A 21,072-nucleotide genomic window follows, 5' to 3' on the forward strand; every position below is an offset into this window, starting at 1 on the left:
ACTGGAGCCTCAGAATGGAATGAGTTGCCTCTGCCTATAAAAACAATGTCCTCTCTGGACAGCTTTAAAAATAAAGTAAAAATATGTTTGATGTCCTCTGTGCCCATATGTGTAACCCCTATGATGATAGATGTTCTTCTTTTATGTTTTTGTTTTATTATTTCACTGTCATACTGTGTTCGATCTTGTATAGCCATCTTGTCTCAAGAGGACCACAATGGAAATAAGTCCCAGACTTTATTGTGTGTTATCCTCGATGATTTTATTCATGTGCATGTATGGCTTTTAAGTTTTTTGTGTGCTTGTTTTTTTAAATGGTCGAATTAATAAACTAAACTAAAACATCTCATTCCAAAATCATGGGCATTAATATGGAGTTGGTCCTGCTATAACAGCTTCCACTCTTCTGGGAAGGCTTTCCACTAGATGTTGGAAAATTGCTGCAGGGACTTGCTTCCATTCAGCCACAAGAGCATTAGTGAGGTCGAGCACTGATGTTGGGCGATTGGGCCTGGCTTGCAGTCGGCATTCCAATTCATCCAAAAGGTGTTCAATGAGGTTGAGGTCAGAGCTCTGTGCAGGCCAGTCAAGTTCTTGCACACCAATCTTGACAAGCCATTTCTGTATAGAACTCGCTTTGTGCACGTGGGCATTGACATGCTGAAACAGTAAAGGGTCTTCCCCAAACTGTTGCCACAAAGTTGGAATCACAGAATCATCTACAATGTCATTGTATGCTGTAGTGTAAAAATGTCCCTTCACTGGAACTAAGGGGCCTAGCCTGAACCATGAAAAACAGCCCCAGACCATTTTTCCTCCTCCACCAAACTTTACTGTTGGCACTATGCATTCAGGCAGGTAGCGTTCTCCTGGCATCCACCAAACTCAGATCCGTCCATCGGACTGCCAGATGTTGAAGCGCTATTCATCACTACAGAATGCGCGTTTCCACTCCTCCTGAGTCCAATGGTGGAGCGCTTTACACCACTCCAGCCGAATCTTGGCATTGCGCATGGTGATCTTAGGCTTGTGTGCTGCTGCTCGGCCATGGAAGTTTGGAACTCAGTAGTGAGTGTTGCAACTGAGGACAAACATTTTTACGTGCTTCAGCACTTGGCGGTCCCATTCTGTGAGCTCCTAGACGTTTTCACTTCACCATAACAGCACTTAGAGCTCTAGTGTAACAGTATAGCTTCTTTCCCTCTCCTCGCCCCTACCTGGGCTCGAACCAGGGACCCTCTGCACACATAGACAACAGCCACTCTCGAAACATCGTCACCCATCGCTCCACAAAAGCCGCGGCTCTTGCCGAGCAAGGGGAACAACTACTTCAAGGTCTCAGAGCGAGTGACGTCACCGATTGAAACGCTATTAGCGCGCACCCCGCTAACTAGCTAGCCATTTCACATCGGTTACACTAGCAGGGCAGAAATTTGACAAACTGGCTTACTGGAAAGGTGGCATCCTCAGTCCATGTTGAAAGTCACTGAGCTCTTCAGCACTTCCATTATTTTTACTCAGTTGTTAATTAACGCGCTAGGTGGCAGTATTCCCCACCCCTGCTTCCCATGCCCAGACACAGAGGTATATTTCTTCCCGACTCTAGCATGTTGTGGTAAGTGCTTTAGAAATGTAGAACTACAGCTCCAATACATGGGAAATGTACTGTGATTTATATTGTCTTTAAAACACACCCAATGATGTGCATGCGCGCACACCCACCCTAGAGCTCACTCTCTCGCTCCATTCAAGGCTCTCTCTCTCTCTCTCTCTCACACACACACACACACACACAGTCATCATCATACACATCCTTTATTGTATTCAAGCACACATTCTACTCGCTCATTTGCACAAACACATTTGTCTGCAATGCATTGTTTCCATCAAATTGAAGGATGTCTAAGCCCGTTTCACGGTGAAAGAGAGACTGAGGGGGAGAAATAGAGATATAGACAAACAAAAAGAGGGTGGAGATACTGTAAATAGATAGCAAGACAGACATTCTTCGTGTGGGTTGTGACTCAGAATGTTAATGAGGCATTTCAGCACAGGGAGGGTAGGAAATTGTGACTAGAAACAGGAAAATGTGAGGCGCAAATACTCTCTCATGCCTCCTGATGCCATGATGGCATGCTTTATACTTGCAATCTGGGTAACACCTTATACAGTCCGTTAACTTGGTGTTTACTTAAATCATCACTTTTTGCTGTCTTTTGACTGAAATTCACAAAGTTTAATAGTACTATATATAGCACAAATAGCATATGTGTGTGCTGTATAGCCAATACAGCACACACAGATAGCCTGGGACCAGGCTATTACCATTACATTTAATTATTTGAATTAACTACCGGAAAGGGTCCATTCTATCCACATTATTTATACGGCTGAGCTCGACCCAAGCCAATAAGAGCACAGTTGGCCACCTATCGAGTATACTTTTCCTCCCCTCTGTCAACTTGATCATGTTTTTGGGTCAGAATCAAATTGTTGAATCCAATTGATTTGTTTGGTACTTCTGTGGGTATAGCACTTTCTTATACGTTTGTTATACATTAGTCCTAAATAAATGTTTGAAGGAGAGCGAGAATAAATGTGCTCCAAAGTATCCTAGGTGAATGAAACTGAGATGCAGCCAATGATTTTGACTGATCCGTCTTGTTAATGCATTGATTGCTTATGACCAATGCAGACCCGGCACCAGGATAAAGTGATTAAACGGGTAGTTGAAATCGGTTAGGGGGCACAATTTTGGGGGATTTTTGCATTGGAATTATATTGAATTCTGCTTATATCACTCTATACCACAAATCACTCCGAGACCATTGATTGAGTGCTTTTGAAGTGACAGTTAGTGGAGATTGGCTCAAAATCTGTAGCCTGCATTGTATCAGCACAATGGGCAGCGCCTACACACGAAAGCAAGGCCATTTTGGTAATGACTACAGGGTACAAAATACAGTACATAGCGTAATTCCCCTATTACAAACAGCCTATGTGAATGCAGCCGTACACACAGCTGTCTTACCAAAATAATGCAAACTAAATACCGACAGTAGTAGCCTAGTTATTCAAGCATGCAAACAAAAATCTAAAATAGCAGTTTGGATTAGAATACCTACACAACTGTGAATGTGAACAGAACAAAACAGCAGTACCAACTAGGGCTAGTAAACAAAATATCAGACTGATTAAGGCATGACACAATCTATATTTAGACTAGTTATAGTAACAGTAAACAAAAACAAACAGAGATACAAATAACCTACAGTGAGATGCAGTCATGCACAGCTGGGGCATCAGTTGGGTTCTTGCATTGGAATTATATTGAATTCTCCTTATATTACTCTATACCACAATAAACATCAAAGCTCAAATGCCGACACCAGCTAACGTTAGCTAGTTAAAATTAAACAACAATGATCAAAGTGCCAACACTGCCTAACATTAGGCTCTAACTAGAAAAGCATATAGCTCTGGGAAACAAGAATAGCATCTGCTAGGGAGCCAGCCTGCTAACTTTAGCTAGCTACCTAACAGTAAACTTTAGCTTAAGACATATAGCTAGCGAGGTAAACAATGAACCTACAGTGGCTTGCGAAAGTATTCACCCCCTTGGCATTTTTCCTATTTTGTTGCCTTACAACCTGGAATTAAAATTGATTTTTGGGGCGGTTTATATCATTTTATTTACACAACATGCCTACCACTTTGAAGATGCAAAATAATTTTGGGGGGTGAAACAAACAAGAAATAAGACCAAAAAAACTGAAAACTTGAGCGTGCATAACTATTTACCCCCCCAGAGTCAATACTTTATGGAGCCACCTTTTGCAGAAATTACAGCTGCAAGTCTCTTGGGGTATGTCTCTATAAGCTTGGCACATCTAGCCACTGGGATTTTGCCAGTTCTTTAAGACAAAACTGCTCCAGCTCCTTCAAGTTGGATGGATTCTGCTGGAGTAGAGCAATCTGAAAGTCATACCACAGATTTTCAATTGGATTGAGGTCTGGGCTTTGACTAGGCCATTCCAAGACATTTAAATGTTTCCCCTTAAACCATTCGAGTGATGCTTTAGCAGTATGCTTAGTGTCATTGTCCTGCTGGAAGGTGAATCTCCGTCCAAGTCTCAAATCTCTGGAAGACTGAAACAGGTTTCCCTCAAGAATTTCCCTGTATTTAGCACCATCCATCATTCCTTAAATTCTGACCAGTTTCACAGTCCCTGCCGATGAAAAATATCCCCACAGCAGCATGATGCTGCCACCACCATGCTTCACTGTGGGGATAGTGTTCTCAGGGTGATGAGAGGTGTTGGGTTTGCGCCAGACATAGCGTTTTCCTTGATGGCCAAAAAGCTAAATTTTAGTCTCATCTGACCAGAGTACCTTCTTCCAAATGTTTGGGGAGTCTCCCACATGCCTTTTTTTCCTGGCCACTCTTCCATAAATCCCAGCTCTGTGGAGTTTATGGCTTAAAGTGGTCCTATGGACAGATACTCCAATCTCTGCTGTGGAGCTTTGCAGCTCCTTCAGGGTTATCTTTGGTCTCTTTAGTGCCTCTCTGATTAAGGCCCTCCTTGCCTGGTCCATGAGTTTTGGTGGGCGGCCCTCTCTTTGCAGGTTTGTTGTGGTGCCATATTCTTTCTATTTTTTAATAATGGATTTAATGGTGCTCCTTGGGATGTTCAAAGTTTCAGATATTTTTTTATAACCCAACCCTGATCTGTACTTCTCCATAACTTTGTCCCTGACCTGTTTGGAGAGCTCCTTGATCTTCATGGTAACGCTTGCTTGGTGGTGCCCCTTGCTTAGTGGTGTTGTAGACTCTGGGGCCTTTCAGAACAGTTGTATATATACTGAGATCATGTGACACTTAGATTGCACACAGCTGGACTTTATTTGACTAATTATGTGACTTCCGAAGGTAATTGGTTGCACCAGATCTAATTTAGTGGCTTCATAGCAAAGGGGGTGAATGCATATGCGAGCACCACTTTTTTCATAAAAAAAAAAAAAAAGTTACTTTTTGAATTTCACTTAACCAATTTTGACTGTTTTGTGTATGTCTATTGCAAGAAATCCAAATAAAAATGCAACAAAATAGAATGCAACAAAATAGGAAAAACGCCAAGGGGGATGAATACTTTTGCAAGGCTCTGTAGCTAGGTAAACAACGTTTAAGACCACACGTCACGTAACATTAGCTAACGAGCCAGCCAGCTAACGTTAGCTAGTTATTAAACAACAATGAACAAAGTGCCAAAAATGCCTAACGTTAGGCTCTAACGAGAAAAGCAAACAGCTCTGGGAAACGAATAATAACGTCCGCTAGGGAGCCAGCCAGCTAATGATAGCTAGCTAGCGGCACTTTGCTTGAAGAAAACCTAAAATATCACAAAACTGAATCATGTGAAGTCCAATGTCTACTAAAGTGTAAGAAAATGAATACTGTTTGAACCCTGGTCTAGAAGAGAGTGAGTCCTTCCAATACCTCCACTGGGACATGGCAATACTGTCAGGACTGTGCTATCAGTTGGGTTGCCCTCTTCTTCTCCTTTGTCTCTCTTTTAGTCCCCTCTTCCGTTGCATTATTGGCCTCCCCCTCATTTGAATCCTCTCGAATGTCTTATTTCTCTCCTTTGTTTCCTTTGTGCTGAAGATGCCATATACATACGCACTTGCACTTGTCTTCTCTTCCACCCTTTATGGCACTGATTTGGCAGATAGTAGACAGAGCACAGGATACATGTGACCAAGAAACACCACAAATGTCCCTTTGCAAACATGTCTGTTGTGTTATTGCCATGTAGGCAGCGCACCTACTCTTCCTCTTACAACAACAAAGCTGACAAAACAGGCCGACTGTCCGAGTCTGACAGTAAACAATAATGAAATGCACAACACCATAGGCGGGGCATGAGTTTCAAGTTTGGGGAGCTGTTTTTTCACCGCAAAAATGTACCTTTATGATAAATCATTGCATGCATCGTTCATTTCATTTGCAGACTAAAGTAAGATAGCCTGTGTGATGAGTAGATTGGATAATCATCAATCAGGCTAATAATGTGACACACTCACTGTTCTCAAAACAGATTGTTTGGTGTTTCTTCTCCTTTCTTTGCACACATTCAGTATATTTATTTTTGCCTTTTATAAACACATTTTATGCAATTTTACCACACTTTAAATGACTGGAGACATTATCAGAATATTTAATACTACAAAAAAATGACAGGGTAGGCATACTCTGTGGACACTGACAAACTAAAATCAATAAAAACGACCTTGTGTGGAATGCAACTATCTGATCTAGGCCTACGAAAAGGGACATCCATCCAGTGTCACTGAATCACCCAATGATAGACAGTGAATATGTGCACTCATCAGTGATATGGCCAACGGTCTCCGCTGGTCCCAAGAGATTAGTCCTGGTATACTAATGGGAATAAACTACTCTACACAATAATTTGAAAGGATCATCAGGAATATATGTGAATTGTGTGTTTTACCAGTGATTAAGTATTGCGAAAGGCCTATTATTGGTGCTTTTCACTGGCAGCTGCAACTCGACAATCAGCTATTTGATATTTGCCATTCCCGACTGTAGGCTATGCGCATATGATTACATTTTAACCATATGATTGCAATATAACCAATTAGATCCCAGGAACTTCCTACTGCATTTTCAACATTTCTGATTGGTAAGGAGACAGCACAACCAACAAATCAAGTTCATTTATTTCATTGTTATAATATTTTTACATATGTAGAGCCAGCCTGATTGGGTGGGCCAGTATTCTATCTGCCTTGGCTTCACATCAGGTTTTACTTGCAATGATCGTGATATGCCATTTTTTTGGCCTACTTTAGTTAAATGCAATGATATTAAGTCGCTCTGGATAAGAGTGTCTGCTCAATGAGTAAAATGACCTCACGCCCACATACTCCACCCACATGTATGCTATGAGAACGTGCTTTTCCTCCATATACCTCGGATATCAACTTCCGTTGTTTTTCTGTTGCAGGTGTAAAGAGGGTTACCACGGACTACGCTGTGACCAGTTTGTACCCAAGACGGACTCCATCTTATCTGACCCAAGTACATGCCTTGTCTTCCTATTGATCAAGAATTAAAGTGAAAACAAAAGAGTATTAGAGAATGATCTGTCTTCTGTGCAACTTTAGTAACGACGGTTTTGGGAAACAGTTCGGAGATTTAATGATGCTCCTAATAAGGATCTAACGATGAACTTACCCTTACATTTATTTTGGGAAACCGGCCCTGGTCAAGATGAACACAATGCCTTTCCGAAATTGTTCACAGCCCTTGTAGTCCTTCAGAAACATTCTAAAAACAGTATAGAATCTTTGAATTCAAGATCCCTATCAGAACATAACAGCCTGAACAATTTCCTTAATAATGTGCAAGAGCATTCCCACATAAGGTTATTTAAAAATTGAGCTGAAGTTGGACAACACATGTTTATTATTACTTCTGGGAATGGTCTTGCAAAATGGAATAGAAGGTAATCAAATGTCTACGTACAGACCTTGAAAGCCTTTGACAAAGAGTGCAGTGAGTTTTGACAAACACTGTCAATGGAAACGAGAAGGTCATTTCCTGGAGTAAATGTGTGTTCTTGCTAGTCTTGGTTGTAAAATTTTCTCACACATTTCAAACAGACATAGCTCAAAATCAAAGAACAAATTACAATTACAAGTTAACTTAGAGCACAACCTCTTCTCTGATATGACACCACATCCATGTCTTCCATTGGGTAAAAGACCCTCGCTATCAAAAAACTATTAACACTTAACAAAAAACCCTGGAGTATTTAAATTGTAGTACATTTGTCTACATTACTCACTCAAAATGTACCAAGTATAGTATATGTATTAGTTACATATAAACCCATTTTTTTATCCAACATGTGACCAGGGGACAATATTCAGAAAGTATTTTAAAACCCACACGAAGTAGACCATTTGACAATGACTCTTACTTCTGTAACAATGTAAAAATGCAAACTATTCAGAGACCATTACAAAATGTAGATAACTTCTCTCTCAATAAGATTTAGTACAGACCAGGCCTGACACAAAATGTATAAATAGTAGCCTACTTTGACAACGATTCAGTGAATTGGATGCGGACAGGATGGTCTTAAACACCAGATCCAAAAGAAAACATACTCCGACCACTTTTAAAAACAACTCCAAAATCCCTGCCTCTGTCACTTTAGGCCCAGGATGTGTGGTAGAAGGGTGAATGGCGGGACTTGGGGCAGACACACTCCATGGACACGTACGCTCCAACGTCTCCCTCTCCATGTTCCTCTCCCTCCACTCTCATCTTCCTCTCTCTCCACGTCTCTATCCCTCCTATCTTCTCTGACTTCTCTTCCTTCCTGCCTTCTACTGCTGAACTCTGAGTCTCCACATCTCTTCTCTTGCGTTCACTGACTGTCAGGACCCGGTGCGAGAAACAGTCACTAATAATCGTCAGAACCCAGAAGATGAGGCAGACACAGCAGTACTAGAGATGGTGGTTTAATTAAAGAACAAAATCTTCAGGCAAAGAAACTAAATCCACAATGTCCAAAAATAAAGCCAAGAGGCACAAAATGGAAATCCTCCAAAATACAAAAGAAACTCCACAAAGTGGTAAAAAACAGCAGGGAAAAAKAAAKCTCAAAAGACTACTCAAATAATACACAAGAACTAAACCAGAGAACCTCTGGAAAATCCAACAAGAGAAATAACTGTATAAAACAAGGCTTGGGCTGGGGCTGGGTGCTAACTTACAAACACTGAGCAAGGAACTGAGGAACACACAGGGTTTAAATACTAACAAGGGAATGACCTACAGGTGCAAACAATAATAAGAGCAAGAAAAACAAAAGGTACAAAAAAAAGTGCAATGGGGACATCTAGTGACCAAAACCCGAACAGTCTTGGCCAAAACCTGACAGAATCCCCCTCCTAGGAACGGCTCCTGACGTTCCTACCAGCCTTCTCAGGGTGGAGGGTCCTGAACTGACGAATGAGGTCAGGGTCCAGTATGTCCTTGGCAGGAACCCAGGAGCGCTCCTCGGGACCGTAGCCTTCCCAGTCCACCAGATACTGCCAGGACCGCTGCACCCGGCGGGAATCCAGTATCCGGTGGACGGTATAAGCCGACTGGCCACCGATGACACGGGGCGGAGGGGGAGGTCTGCCTGCCGGGATAAGGGGAGAAAAAACAACAGGTTTTAATAAAGAAATGTGAAATGTTGGATTGATCTTAAGGGATCTGGGTAAGTGCAGGCGAAAAGTAACGGGATTGACTCTCCTGGAAATCTTAAAGGGACCGATGAACCTCTGGGACAGCTTGCGAGACTCCACCCGTAGTGGTAAGTTCTTAGTTGAGAGCCATACTCTCTGGCCGGGGTACAGGGTAGGACCGGGACGGCGACGTCTGTTGGCTTGTCGTTGGTACTGCTGAGAGGAACGCAGAAGATTAAGACGTGCCTTCTTCCACGTAAGCCGACAGCGTCTGATGAACCTCGAGGCTGAAGGCACTCTGACTTCTGCCTCCTGGTCCGGGAACAATAGAGGCGCATGCAAACTGACACTCATGGATATACCAGTGGAGGAGGAGACAAGGTGTTGTGCGCGTACTCGGCAAACAATGAAGGATGACCATGTTGGACGGGTTGTTGAAACCATGCATCTGAGGGTGGTTTCCAGCTCCTGATTCATCCTCTCAGTTTGCCATTGGACTATTAAGCTAACACTGCTGATAGATTTGGACAGAACCTGAGGATAACGGCCGTGGCCCTATGAGTTGCGACAGTGGCTTCCAAAACCTTGGGAGAACTAGAGAGGTAACCTCTATGTCGGAAGAACTCATATCTTGGCGGAATCCCAAAGACTCGGAACACATGGTTAATCACAATCAGCTGTTTCTTGCAGAGGTATTTGGTCAGGAACAACTGGCCGATTAGAAACCTGTCGATGATGACTAGGATCGTAGTATTACAATGGGACGGAGGAAGGCAGTAATAAAGTCAACGAAGATATGGGACCAGGGTTGGTGGGGAATAGATAGAGGGTGAAGGAGTCTTGAAGGCGCGGAGGTGAGAAGAGGTTGCCTGGGGGGAAGCACACGGAACAGGCTTGAGAGAAAGGTGGCAACGTATTCTTTTTATGGTGGGACCGACTTACGCTGGTGAACTCTAAGGTGCGATATACGCCGGGTGTCAGGTGAGGCGAGAGGAGTGCCCACGAAAGGCCATGTGGACCTTTGCTGCTCTCGGGCAAACAAACCGATTAGCAGGCTCCTCAGGGCCGGTTCGATGGCTTGAGCTTGTTTCACGGAATCCTACTTGCCACAGAGATCGGAGCAGATCTTAGCCGCGGAAGGGGAATACATCATGTCAGTATCTTCTCGAATGGCAGGGAGTAGATTGCGTACAAGCGTCGGTTTGAATTCTCGACCCGGGTCTATGAGGATGAGAGTATTAACTGAAATCGGCTGAAGAAAAGAGACCATCGAGCTTGTCTGGAGTTCAACGCTTCGCCTGCTGGATATACTCCAGATTTTTGTGGTCCGTAAGCACTTGAAACGGTTGAGAAGCCCCTCGAGCCAGTGTCTCCATTCCTTCAATGCCATCTTAACCGCTAGGAGTTCACGATCCCCACATCGTAATCTCTCGGCGGGGTAAGCCGGTGAGAGAAGAAGGCGCAAGGATGAAGCTTCTTGTCTTCACCCCTTGAGACAGGACAGCTCCAACCCCAACCTCTGATGCGTCTACTCCACCACAAAAGGTTCATCGCCGTTGGTAGTGTCAGGATGGGAGCAGAGAGGATGCGCTGCTTGAGTCTTGAAGGCCGTCTCAGCTTCTCTTCCCCACAGAACTTGTGTTGCCACCCTTGGTTACAGTGAGAGAGGGGCTGCCACCGAGCTGAGATTCTTGATGAACTTGCGGTAAAAGTTGGTGAAGCCAGGAAAGCTGAACTTCCTTAACGGACTTGGGTGGGCCAATCCGTCCGCCTATTCTGGGTCCATCTGGACTCGACGGGTTCCACTATAATCCAGGAATTGTACTCGAGAGGAATGGAATTCACACTTTTCCGGCTTAACGTACAAATGGCTGTCTAGGAGGCGTGTTGAGCACTTGTCTCGACATGCTTAGTGTGTTCTTGAAGGGAGCTGGAAAAGATGTGAGTGGATGTCATCGAAGCAAGAACAACCGAGATGTTAAGCATATCCTAAGCACATCGTTTTATGGAGCGCTTGGAAACAGCCGGGGCGTTGGTCAGCCGAAGGGCATCACCGAGTATTCGTAGTGACCAGTAGGCGTGTTTGAAAGCGGTCTTCACACACTCGCCCCGGTTTGATCGCACAAGATGGTTATGCGTTCGGCGGTAAAGGCTTGTGAGACAATTGCTTCCTGGAGCAGCTCAAAGGCTGTGGCATAAGGGGTAGCGGTAGGGTTACGGAGGTTTGGATTGAGTCGCGGTAGTCAATGCAGGTCGTAATCCCGTCTTTCTTGGCCAAAAGAAAAACCTGCTCCAGCGGCGAGGTAAGATGGACGCATGAGGCCTGCTGCCAGAGCGTCCTTGATGTAGGTATCCATAGCAGCTCGTTCGGAGGAGAAAGGGAAAAGATCGCGACCCTGGGAGGGCAGGTCCCGGAAAACAGGTCGATGGTGCAATCGTAGGTTATGGTGGTAGTTTGGTGGCCTCTGTGTTGCTAATACCAGTTTGAGGTCATGGTAACCTCGGGAACTCGGGACAGGTCGATGGATTCTAGAGACTCGAGGGGAACTCTGGGAATCGGGAGATACAAGTGGTTGGACGTAGACCACTGCTTGATAGTGCACAGACCAGTCGATGTGAGGGTTATGGTGTGAAGCCAGGGATAACCAAGGACGAGAGGGAACTCGGAACAGGAGATCAGATGAAAGTTCATCACTTCCTGGTGTTGGAACCTGAAAGTCGCAAGGAGGTAGTGGCACGAGTGACAAGTCAGATTCAAAAGGGCTTCTATCAACGTAGTAACCCTTATGGGGTCATTAGAGGTTCAGAGGAACGCCATTTCTCTTTCGTCCAGACCTCATGAAGTTACTGCGGCTCCAGAGTCTACAAGTGTTGAAGAGAGAACTCGTGTCGTCCAGGAAAGGGTAATGGAATGATCAGGCGGGAGTTGGATGGATGGGAGGAGGTTATTGTTTCCGTTACAGTCTCCAGGCCTGCAGGGAGAGTGCGTTTCCCTGGGAGCCGGACACGTGGGAGCGGAAATGGCCCGGTTTGCCGTCAATAGTACAGCATCGCTCCTCATCCCGGCGTGTTCTCTCTCAGCTGGGAGATGCGTCCAACTGCATGGGTTCTGGTGGAGCCAGCGAGGATAAAGGTGGAGACTCGAGCTGGAACCGATAGGAGCTAGGGAGCGTCTAACGGTTGAGTTCTCTCTCTCTCAGACGCTGGTCTATGCGTGAAGCCACTTGATAAGGGACTCGAGGTTGTCGGTGGTTCGTGCGCCAGTTCATCTTGATGGTGTCAGAAAGACCTTCAAAAACACACTGTGAGGCCTCGTCGTTCCAGCCACTTGCTGCTGCACAGTGGCGGAACTGGATGGCATAGTCCGTCACGCTGCCCGACTTGGCGGAGAGTCAGAGAGCTGTTTGGCTGAGTCAGGGCCGTTGGTAGGACTTGAAACACTCGTTTGAATTCTTCGCAAAGGTAGAGTGCTGCACAGCAGGGACTTGTGCATCCCACACAGCAGTAGCCAGGCTAGGGCTTTTCGACAGCAGGGTGATGATATATGCTATCTTGGACCGGTCGGTGGGAAACGACGATGGTTGCAGCTCAAAGAGAGAGGAACATTGGGTGAAACCTTTACAACACTCGATTCGGACTGAGAACGTTGGGAGGCGGCAGACGAGGTTCAGCCAGGGGGTTAACTGCCAGGGGCATTGATCGGATGAACTGCAGCAGAAGCGGTTGCCGGGGAAAGTGATCCGAATCTCTTTATGGAAGTCAGCATCTCTGACAGAAGTTGAGAATGTCTAGCCATTAAGGCTCTTGCTGAACGAGCAGCTTCGTGGGCGTTGGACACGTCCCCTCGTGGTGGGACAGCATGGAAAAAAATCCTGGGTACTGGCTGCCTCTGGGTTCATTATAATGGCTCAGTGTTTTGTCAGGACCCGGTGCGAGAAACAGTCACTAATAATGTGTAGAACCCAGAAGATGAGGCAGACACAGCAGTACTAGAGATGGTGATTTAATTAAAGAACAAAATCTTCAGGCAAAGAAACTAATCCACAATGTCCAAAATAAAGCCAAGAGGACAAAATGGAACCTCCAAAATACAAAAGAAACTCCACAAAGTGGTAAAAACAGGCAGGGAAAAAAAACCTCAAAAGACTATCAAATAATACACAAGAATAAACCAGAGAACCTCTGGAAAATCCAACAAGAGAAATAACTGATAAAAAAGGCTTGGGCTGGGGCTGGTGCTATTAGACAAACACTGAGCAAGGAACTGAGGAACACACAGGGTTTAAAATACTAACAAGGGAATGACCTACAGGTGCAACAATATAGAGCAGAAAAAACAAAAGGTACAAAAAAAAGTGCAATGGGGACATCTAGTGACCAAAACCCGAACAGTCTTGGCCAAAACCTGACACTGACCTAGAGGAACAGACTAGCACAGGGAGAGGGCGAGACAGAGGAGGAAGTGGAGCAACAAATAGTGTACACATTGTGGTCAGGATCTCTCTCTCTCTATCATACACATCCTTTATTTAGCCCTTAGTAGATTCTTCAAAGTAGCCACGCTTTGCCTTGATGACAGCTTTGCACACTCTTGGCATTCTCTCAACCAACTTCATGAGGTAGTCACCTGGAACACATTTCAATTAACAGGTGTGCCTTGTTAAAAGTACATTTGTGGAATTTCTTTCCTTCTTAATGCATTTGAGCCATTCAGTTGTGCTGTGACAAGGTACAGTGGTTGCTCCACTAAATGTTTTGCGATCATGCTGCGGGACTAAGAGGTCATTTGTGTTTAGTACGGTACCCTGCTTCACCACTTCATCGCTCCAGACCAGCGCAAAGGGGAGTTAGAGCACTGATTATGCTTTTGGGTCCTACTGTGTCTCTAACTGACAATGAATGGGCGACATGGACCTAAATAGAAACTGATAATTGTGGCCAAGGTGTTTATTATTTTATTATGATTATTTTGGTCTTACTGTAGTACTGGGAGATTCCACATTGCTTATCTTTACAACAGGAGTATAGCCTACCTGGCTGGCATGAAAATGAACCACGGGGAAAGCGTTCCTCCATTCGCTATTTAAGTGCATAGATGACATGTATTTTCCCCCTGACCCTGTTTCGAGATAGGTGCATGATAATGGTCCATTCTACATCTAAACAAATTTCACACATACAGTTGAAGTCGTAAGTTTACGTACACATAGGTTGGAGTCATTAAAACTCGTTTTTCAACCACTCCACAAATTTCTTGTTGACAAACTATAGTTTTGGCAAGTCAGTTAGGACATCTACTTCGTGCATGACACAAGTAATTTTTCCAATAATTGTTTACAGACAGATTATTTCACTTATAATTTACTGTATCACAATTCCAGTGGGTCAGAAGTTTACATACACTAAGTTGACTGTGCCTCTAAACAGCTTGAACATTTTCAGAAAATGATTTCATGGCTTTAGAAGATTCTGATAGGCTAATTGACATAATTTGAGTCGATTAGCACCATTTTTTAAAAATGAAATAACCTCAAATATTGTTATAATTTATATTATCAAGTTGATGACACAGTCATATAGCCGGCACCTACATAAAGCTGATTTACTCACTCAGTACATTTACATTACATTTAAGTCATTTAGCAGACGCTCTTATCCAGAGCCACTTACAAATTGGTGCATTCACCTTATGATATCCAGTGGAACAACCACTTTACAATAGTGCATCTAACTCTTTTAAGGGGGGGGGTTAGAAGGATTACTTTATCCTATCCTAGGTATTCCTTAAAGAGGTGGGGTTTCAGGTGTCTCCGGAAGGTGGTGATTGACTCCGCTGACCTGGCGTCGTGAGGGAGTTTGTTCCACATTGGGGTGCCAGAGCAGCGAACAGTTTTGACTGGGCTGAGCGGGAACTGTACTTCCTCAGAGGTAGGGAGGCGAGCAGGCCAGAGGTGGATGAACGCAGTGGCCTTGTTTGGGTGTAGGGCCTGATCAGAGCCTGAGGTGGGAGGTGCGCGTTTCCCCTCACAGCTCCGTAGGCAGCCCATGGTCTTGTAAGCGGATGCGAGCTTCAACTGGAAGCCAGTGGAGGAGCGGAGGACGGGGTGACGTGAGAGAACTTGGGAAAGTTGAACACCAGACGGGCTGCGGCGTTCTGTGTACCAAATTCTTTCTGATAGTCTTTAATAAAAGAAATGTTTTGGTTATCCTGACCTGGACACCATGTACACTATTATATAGCCCCAATGCGTTGCTACAGATATTCGTGCCGGCCGCCACCGGGAGACACATGAGGGCAACTTTTGGTTTTAATTTAAAATCCTCTATATGTAAATATTGGTGGGGAGTCACTCATTTTTTCGATATACTGTAGGTCTACTGTAGTCTCACTAGTGTTGAGTAATGTGAATGTTAAAAGTGGTGTAGGTCCTTATTTTATTTAAAGAGCATATTGAAGTTAGAAGCAATAGCCTACAACTATTTTAGCATCATTTCGCACTGCTTTCTGAGTCAAGCATGGGGAACTGGTAAATCAAGGAGATTTTTCTTTTCACTGAATCTCCGTTTGTGTATTTGGTTAAGACTAGATGAGAAGATTAGGGTGTAGAAATGTTTTTTCTTTAGTGAACTTTAACTAGGGCAAGTCAGTTAAGAACAAATTCTTATTAGCATTTACATCTTACATTTAAGTCATTTAGCAGACGCTCTTAATCCAGAGCGACTTACAAATTGGTGCATTCACCTAATGACAATCCAGTGGAACAGCCACTTTAAATAGTGGCATCTAAAATCTTTTAAGGGGGGGGGGGGGGGGGGGGGGGGGGGGGGGGGGGGGGGGGGGGGCAGAAGGATTGCTTTATCTAGGTATCCTTGAAGAGGTGGGGTTTCAGGTGTCTCCGGAAGGTGGTGATTGACTCCGCTGTCCTGGCGTCGTGAGGGAGTTTTGTTCCACCATTGGGGTGCCAGAGCAGCGAACAGTTTTGACTGGGCTGAGCGGAACTGTACTTCCTCAGTGGTAGGGAGGCGAGCAGGCCAGAGGTGGATGAACGCAGAGCCCTTGTTTGGGTGTAGGGCCTGATCAGAGCCTGAAGGTCTGAGGTGCCGTTCCCTCTCACAGCTCCGTAGGCAAGCACCATGGTCTTGTAGCGGATGCGAGCTTCAACTGGAAGCCAGTGGAGAGAGGAGGAGCGGGGTGACTGAGAGAACTTGGGAAGGTTGAACACCAGACGGGCTGCGGCGTTCTGGATGAGTTGTAGGGGTTTGATGGCACAGGCAGGGAGCCCAGCCAACAGCGAGTTGCAGTAATCCAGACGGGAGAATGACAAGTGCCTGGATTAGGACCTGCGCCGCTTCCTGTGTGAGGCAGGGTCGTACTCTGCGGATGTTGTAGAGCATGAACCTACAGGAACGGGCCACCGCCTTGATGTTAGTTAGAACGACAGGGTGTTGTCAGGATCACGCAAAGGTTCTTAGCGCTCTGGGAGGAGGACACAATGGAGTTGTCAACGTATGGCGAGATCATGGAACGGGCAGTTCTCCCCGGGAGGAAGAGCAGCTCCGTCTTGCCGAGGTCCAGCTTGAGGTGGTGTCCGTCATCCACACTGATATGTCTGCCAGACATGCAGAGATGCGATTCGCCACCTGGTCATCAGAAGGGGGAAAAGGAGAAGATTAATTGTGTGTCGTCTGCATAGCAGTGATAGGAGAGACCATGTGAGGTTATGACAGAGCCAAGTGACTTGGTGTATAGCGAGAATAGGAGAGGGCCTAGAACAGAGCCCTGGGGGACACCAGTGGTGAGAGCGCGTGGTGAGGAGACAGATTCTCGAACGCCACCTGGTAGGAGCGACCTGTCAGGTAGGACGCAATCCAAGCGTGGGCCGCGCCGGAGATGCCCAACTCGGAGAGGGTGGAGAGGAGGATCTGATGGTTCACAGTATCGAAGCATGCCAGCCATAGGTCTAGAAGGTGAGAGGCAGAGGAGAGAGAGTTAGCTTTAGCAGTGCGGAGCGCCTCCGTGATACAGAGAAGAGCAGTCTCAGTTGAGTGACATATCTTGAACCTGACTGATTTGGATCAAGAAGGTCATTCTGAGAGAGATAGCAGGAGAGCTGGCCAAGGCGCGGCACGTTCAAGAGTTTTGGAGAGAAAAGAAAAGAAGGGATACTGGTCTGTAGTTGTTGACATCGGAGGGATCGAGTGTAGGTTTTTTTCAGAAGGGGTGCACTCTCGCTCTTGAAGACGGAAGGGACTAGCCAGCGGTCAAGGATGAGTTGATGAGCGAGGTGAGGTAAGGGAGAAGGTCTCCGGAAATGGTCTGGAGAAGAGAGGAGGGGATAGGGTCAAGCGGGCAGGTGTTGGCGGCCGGCCGTCACAAGACGCGAGATTTCATCTGGAGAGAGAGGGGAGAAAGAGGTCAAAGCACAGGGTAGGGCAGTGTGAGCAGAACCAGCGGTGTCGTTTGACTTAGCAAACGAGGATCGGAGGTCGTCGACCTCTTTTCAAATGGTTGACGAAGTCGTCTGCAGAGAGGGAGGAGGGGGGGGGAGGGGGGGAGGATTCAGGAGGGAGGAGAAGGTGGCAAAGAGCTTCCTAGGGTTAGAGGCAGATGCTTGGAATTTAGAGTGGTAGAAAGTGGCTTTAGCAGCAGAGACAGAAGAGGAAAATGTAGAGAGGAGGGAGTGAAAGGATGCAGGTCCGCAGGGAGGCGAGTTTTCCTCCATTTCCGCTCGGCTGCCCGGAGCCCTGTTCTGTGAGCTCGCAATGAGTCGTCGAGCCACGGAGCGGAGGGGGAGGACCGAGCCGGCCTGGAGGATAGGGGACATAGGAGAGTCAAAGGATGCAGAAAGGGAGGAGAGGAGGGTTGAGGAGGCAGAATCAGGAGATAGGTTGGAGAAGGTTTGGGCAGAGGGAAGAGATGATAGGATGGAAGAGGAGAGAGTAGCGGGGAGAGAGAGCGAAGGTTGGGACGGCGCGTACCATCCGAGTAGGGGCAGTGTGGAAGTGTTGGATGAGAGCGAGAGGGAAAAGGATACAAGGTAGTGGTCGGAGACTTGGAGGGGAGTTGCAATGAGGTTAGTGGAAGAACAGCATCTAGTAAAGATGAGGTCAAGCGTATTGCCTGCCTTGTGAGTAGGGGGGGAAGGTGAGAGGGTGAGGTCAAAAGAGGAGAGGAGTGGAAAGAAGGAGGCAGAGAGGAATGAGTCAAAGGTAGACATGGGGAGGTTATTAACAAGGACAGCCAACTCCTTCCTCCCCATCGGGGAATTAAACCCCGGTCTCCCGCGTGCCTGCACAACACAGGGATTCTTTAGCTAAATAGTCCAGTACGGTACTCCCGACCATCACGTTGTACAGCGCCATATTTTCAGCTCCATCCTAATGGAAACCCAGATGCTTTTGAGTTTTTCTTGGAATAGAAACACCATAATATTAATCAAATTAATTAAGCAAGTACCAGTCAAAAGTTTGGACACACCTACTCATTCCAGTGTATTTCTTTATTTTGACTATTTTCTACATTGTAGAGTAATAGTGAAGACGTCACAACTATGAAATGACACACATGGAATCAGTTAAAAACAAATTCTTATTGACAAGGACAGCCTACTCCTGCCTCCCCTTAGGGAATTGAACCGCAGTCTCCCACGTGCCTGCATTCTCTACTACAGCAACTATTGAAGGCTATCAAATGCTTCTCAAATATGCACTCTGGTGGTCAAACTAGCACTAACTAGCATTAATGGTACCAGTGGTTCACACTTAAATAACGTGCCATAAAATTCTGCGGCACCATGCAAGCTGCGCCGCAGTACGCTGCAACTTTTAAAGGAGGAACCACTGTAGGGGTGGTATACAGAAGATAGCACTATTTGGTAAAAGACCAAGTCCATATTACGGCAAGAACAGCTCAAATTAGCAAAGAAAAACGACAGTCCATCATTACTTTAAGACATGAAGGTCAGTCAAATACATACATCGCAGTCGCAAAAACCATCAACCGTTATGATGAAACTGGCTCTCATGAGGACCGCCACAACAAAGGAAGACCCAGAGTTACCTCTGCTGCAAATGATAAGTTCATTAGGGTTAACTGCACCTCAGATTGCAGCCCAAATAAATGCTTCACAGTTCAAGTAAAAGACACATCTCAACATCAACTGTTCAGAGAAGACTTTGTGAATCAGGCCTTCATGGTCGAATTGCTGCAAGGAAATCACTACTAAAAGGACACCAATAAGAAGAGGACACTTGCTTGGTCCTAGCAACACGAGCAATAGACATTAGACCAGTGGAAATCTGTCCTTTGGTATGATCAAATTTTAGATTTTTGGTTCTAACCGCTGTGTCTTTGTGAGACTCCGAGTAGGTGAACGGATGATCTTGCATGTGTGGTTCCCAACGTGAAGCACGGAGGAGGTGTGAGGGTGCATTGCTGGTGACACTGTCATTGATTTATTTAGAATTCAAGGCACACTTAACCAGCATGGCTACACCAGCTTTCTGCAGCGATACTTCATCCCATCTGATTAGCGCTTAGTGGAACTATAATTTGTTGTTCAACAGCACAATGATTCAAAACACACCTCCAGGCGGTGTAAGGGCTATTTGATAAAGAAGGAGAGTGATGGACAGACAGACTCAGACCCACTGGCTCCAGGTCATCTACAAGGCTATGCTAGGTAAAGTGCCGCCTTATCTCAGTTCACTGGTCACGATGGCTACACCCACCCGCAACACGCGCTCCAGCAGGTGTATCTCACTGATCATCCCTAAAGCCAAAACCTCATTTGGACGCCTTTCGTTCCAGTTCTCCGCTGCCTGCGACTGGAACGAATTGCAAAAATCTCTGAAGTTGGAGACTTTTATCTCCTTCAACCAACTTTAAAAATCTGCTATCCGAGCAGCTAACGATCGCTGCAGCTGTACATAGTCCATCTGTAAACTACCCACCCAATTTACCTACCTCACCCCCATACTGCTTTATTATTTACTTTTCTGCTCTTTTGCACACCAGTATCTCTTCCTGCACATGATCATCTGATGATTTATCACTCCAGTGTTAATCTGCTAAATTGTAATTATTCGATTTATTGCCTACCTCATGCCTTTGCACACCATTGTATATAGATTCTCTTTTTTTTCTACATGTTATGACTTGTTTATTGTTTACTCCATGTGTAACTCTGTGTTGTCTCTTCAACATTCTTATCTTTATCTTGGCCAGGTCGCAGTTGCAAATGAGAACTTGTTCTCAACTAGCCTACCTGGTTAAATAAAGGTGAAATAAAAAAAAATAAAAAAAATGGAGTGCTGCATCAGATGATCTGACCTCCACAATCACCCAACCTCAACCCAATTGAGATGGTCCAGAATGAGTTGGACTGCAGATTGAAGAAAAAGCAGCCAACAAGTGCTCAACACATGTGGGAACTCCTTCAAGACTGTTGGAAAAGCATTCCAGTTGAAACTGGTTGAGAGAATGCCAAGAGTGTGCAAAGCTGTCATCAAGGCAAAGGGTTGCAACTTTGCAGAAAAAAACATATATATTTTGATTTGTTTAACACTTTTTTGCTTACTACATGATTCCATAAGTGTTATTTCATAGTTTTAATGTCTTCCCTTACAATGTAGAAAATAGTAAAAATAAAGAAAAACCCTTGAATGAGAGGCTGTGTCAACGTTTGACTGGTACTGTATATATATATATATATTTTGTGTGTGTATATCTGTCTATTTATATATATCTAAACTCAACAAAAAAGAAACCTCACTGTCAACTGCTTTTATTTTCAGCAAACT

At 45.1% G+C, this 21,072-nt stretch overlaps 1 protein-coding gene across 1 annotated transcript in view; it reads left to right on the top strand.

Annotated features, from left to right (window-relative positions):
- The window catches only part of LOC111976345 (pro-neuregulin-3, membrane-bound isoform-like), a 198,669-nt gene that overhangs the window by 61,976 nt on the left and 115,621 nt on the right, over nucleotides 1-21,072 (top strand). Inside the window, exon 3 of the mRNA XM_070447752.1 lies at nucleotides 7,032-7,105. Within this exon, the coding sequence (XP_070303853.1) occupies nucleotides 7,032-7,105 (74 nt within the window). The remainder of the gene's footprint in view (nucleotides 1-7,031; nucleotides 7,106-21,072) is intronic.

This window comes from Salvelinus sp. IW2-2015, linkage group LG17 (genome assembly GCF_002910315.2).
Source record: "Salvelinus sp. IW2-2015 linkage group LG17, ASM291031v2, whole genome shotgun sequence".
NCBI classification, from domain to species: Eukaryota; Metazoa; Chordata; class Actinopteri; order Salmoniformes; family Salmonidae; genus Salvelinus; species Salvelinus sp. IW2-2015.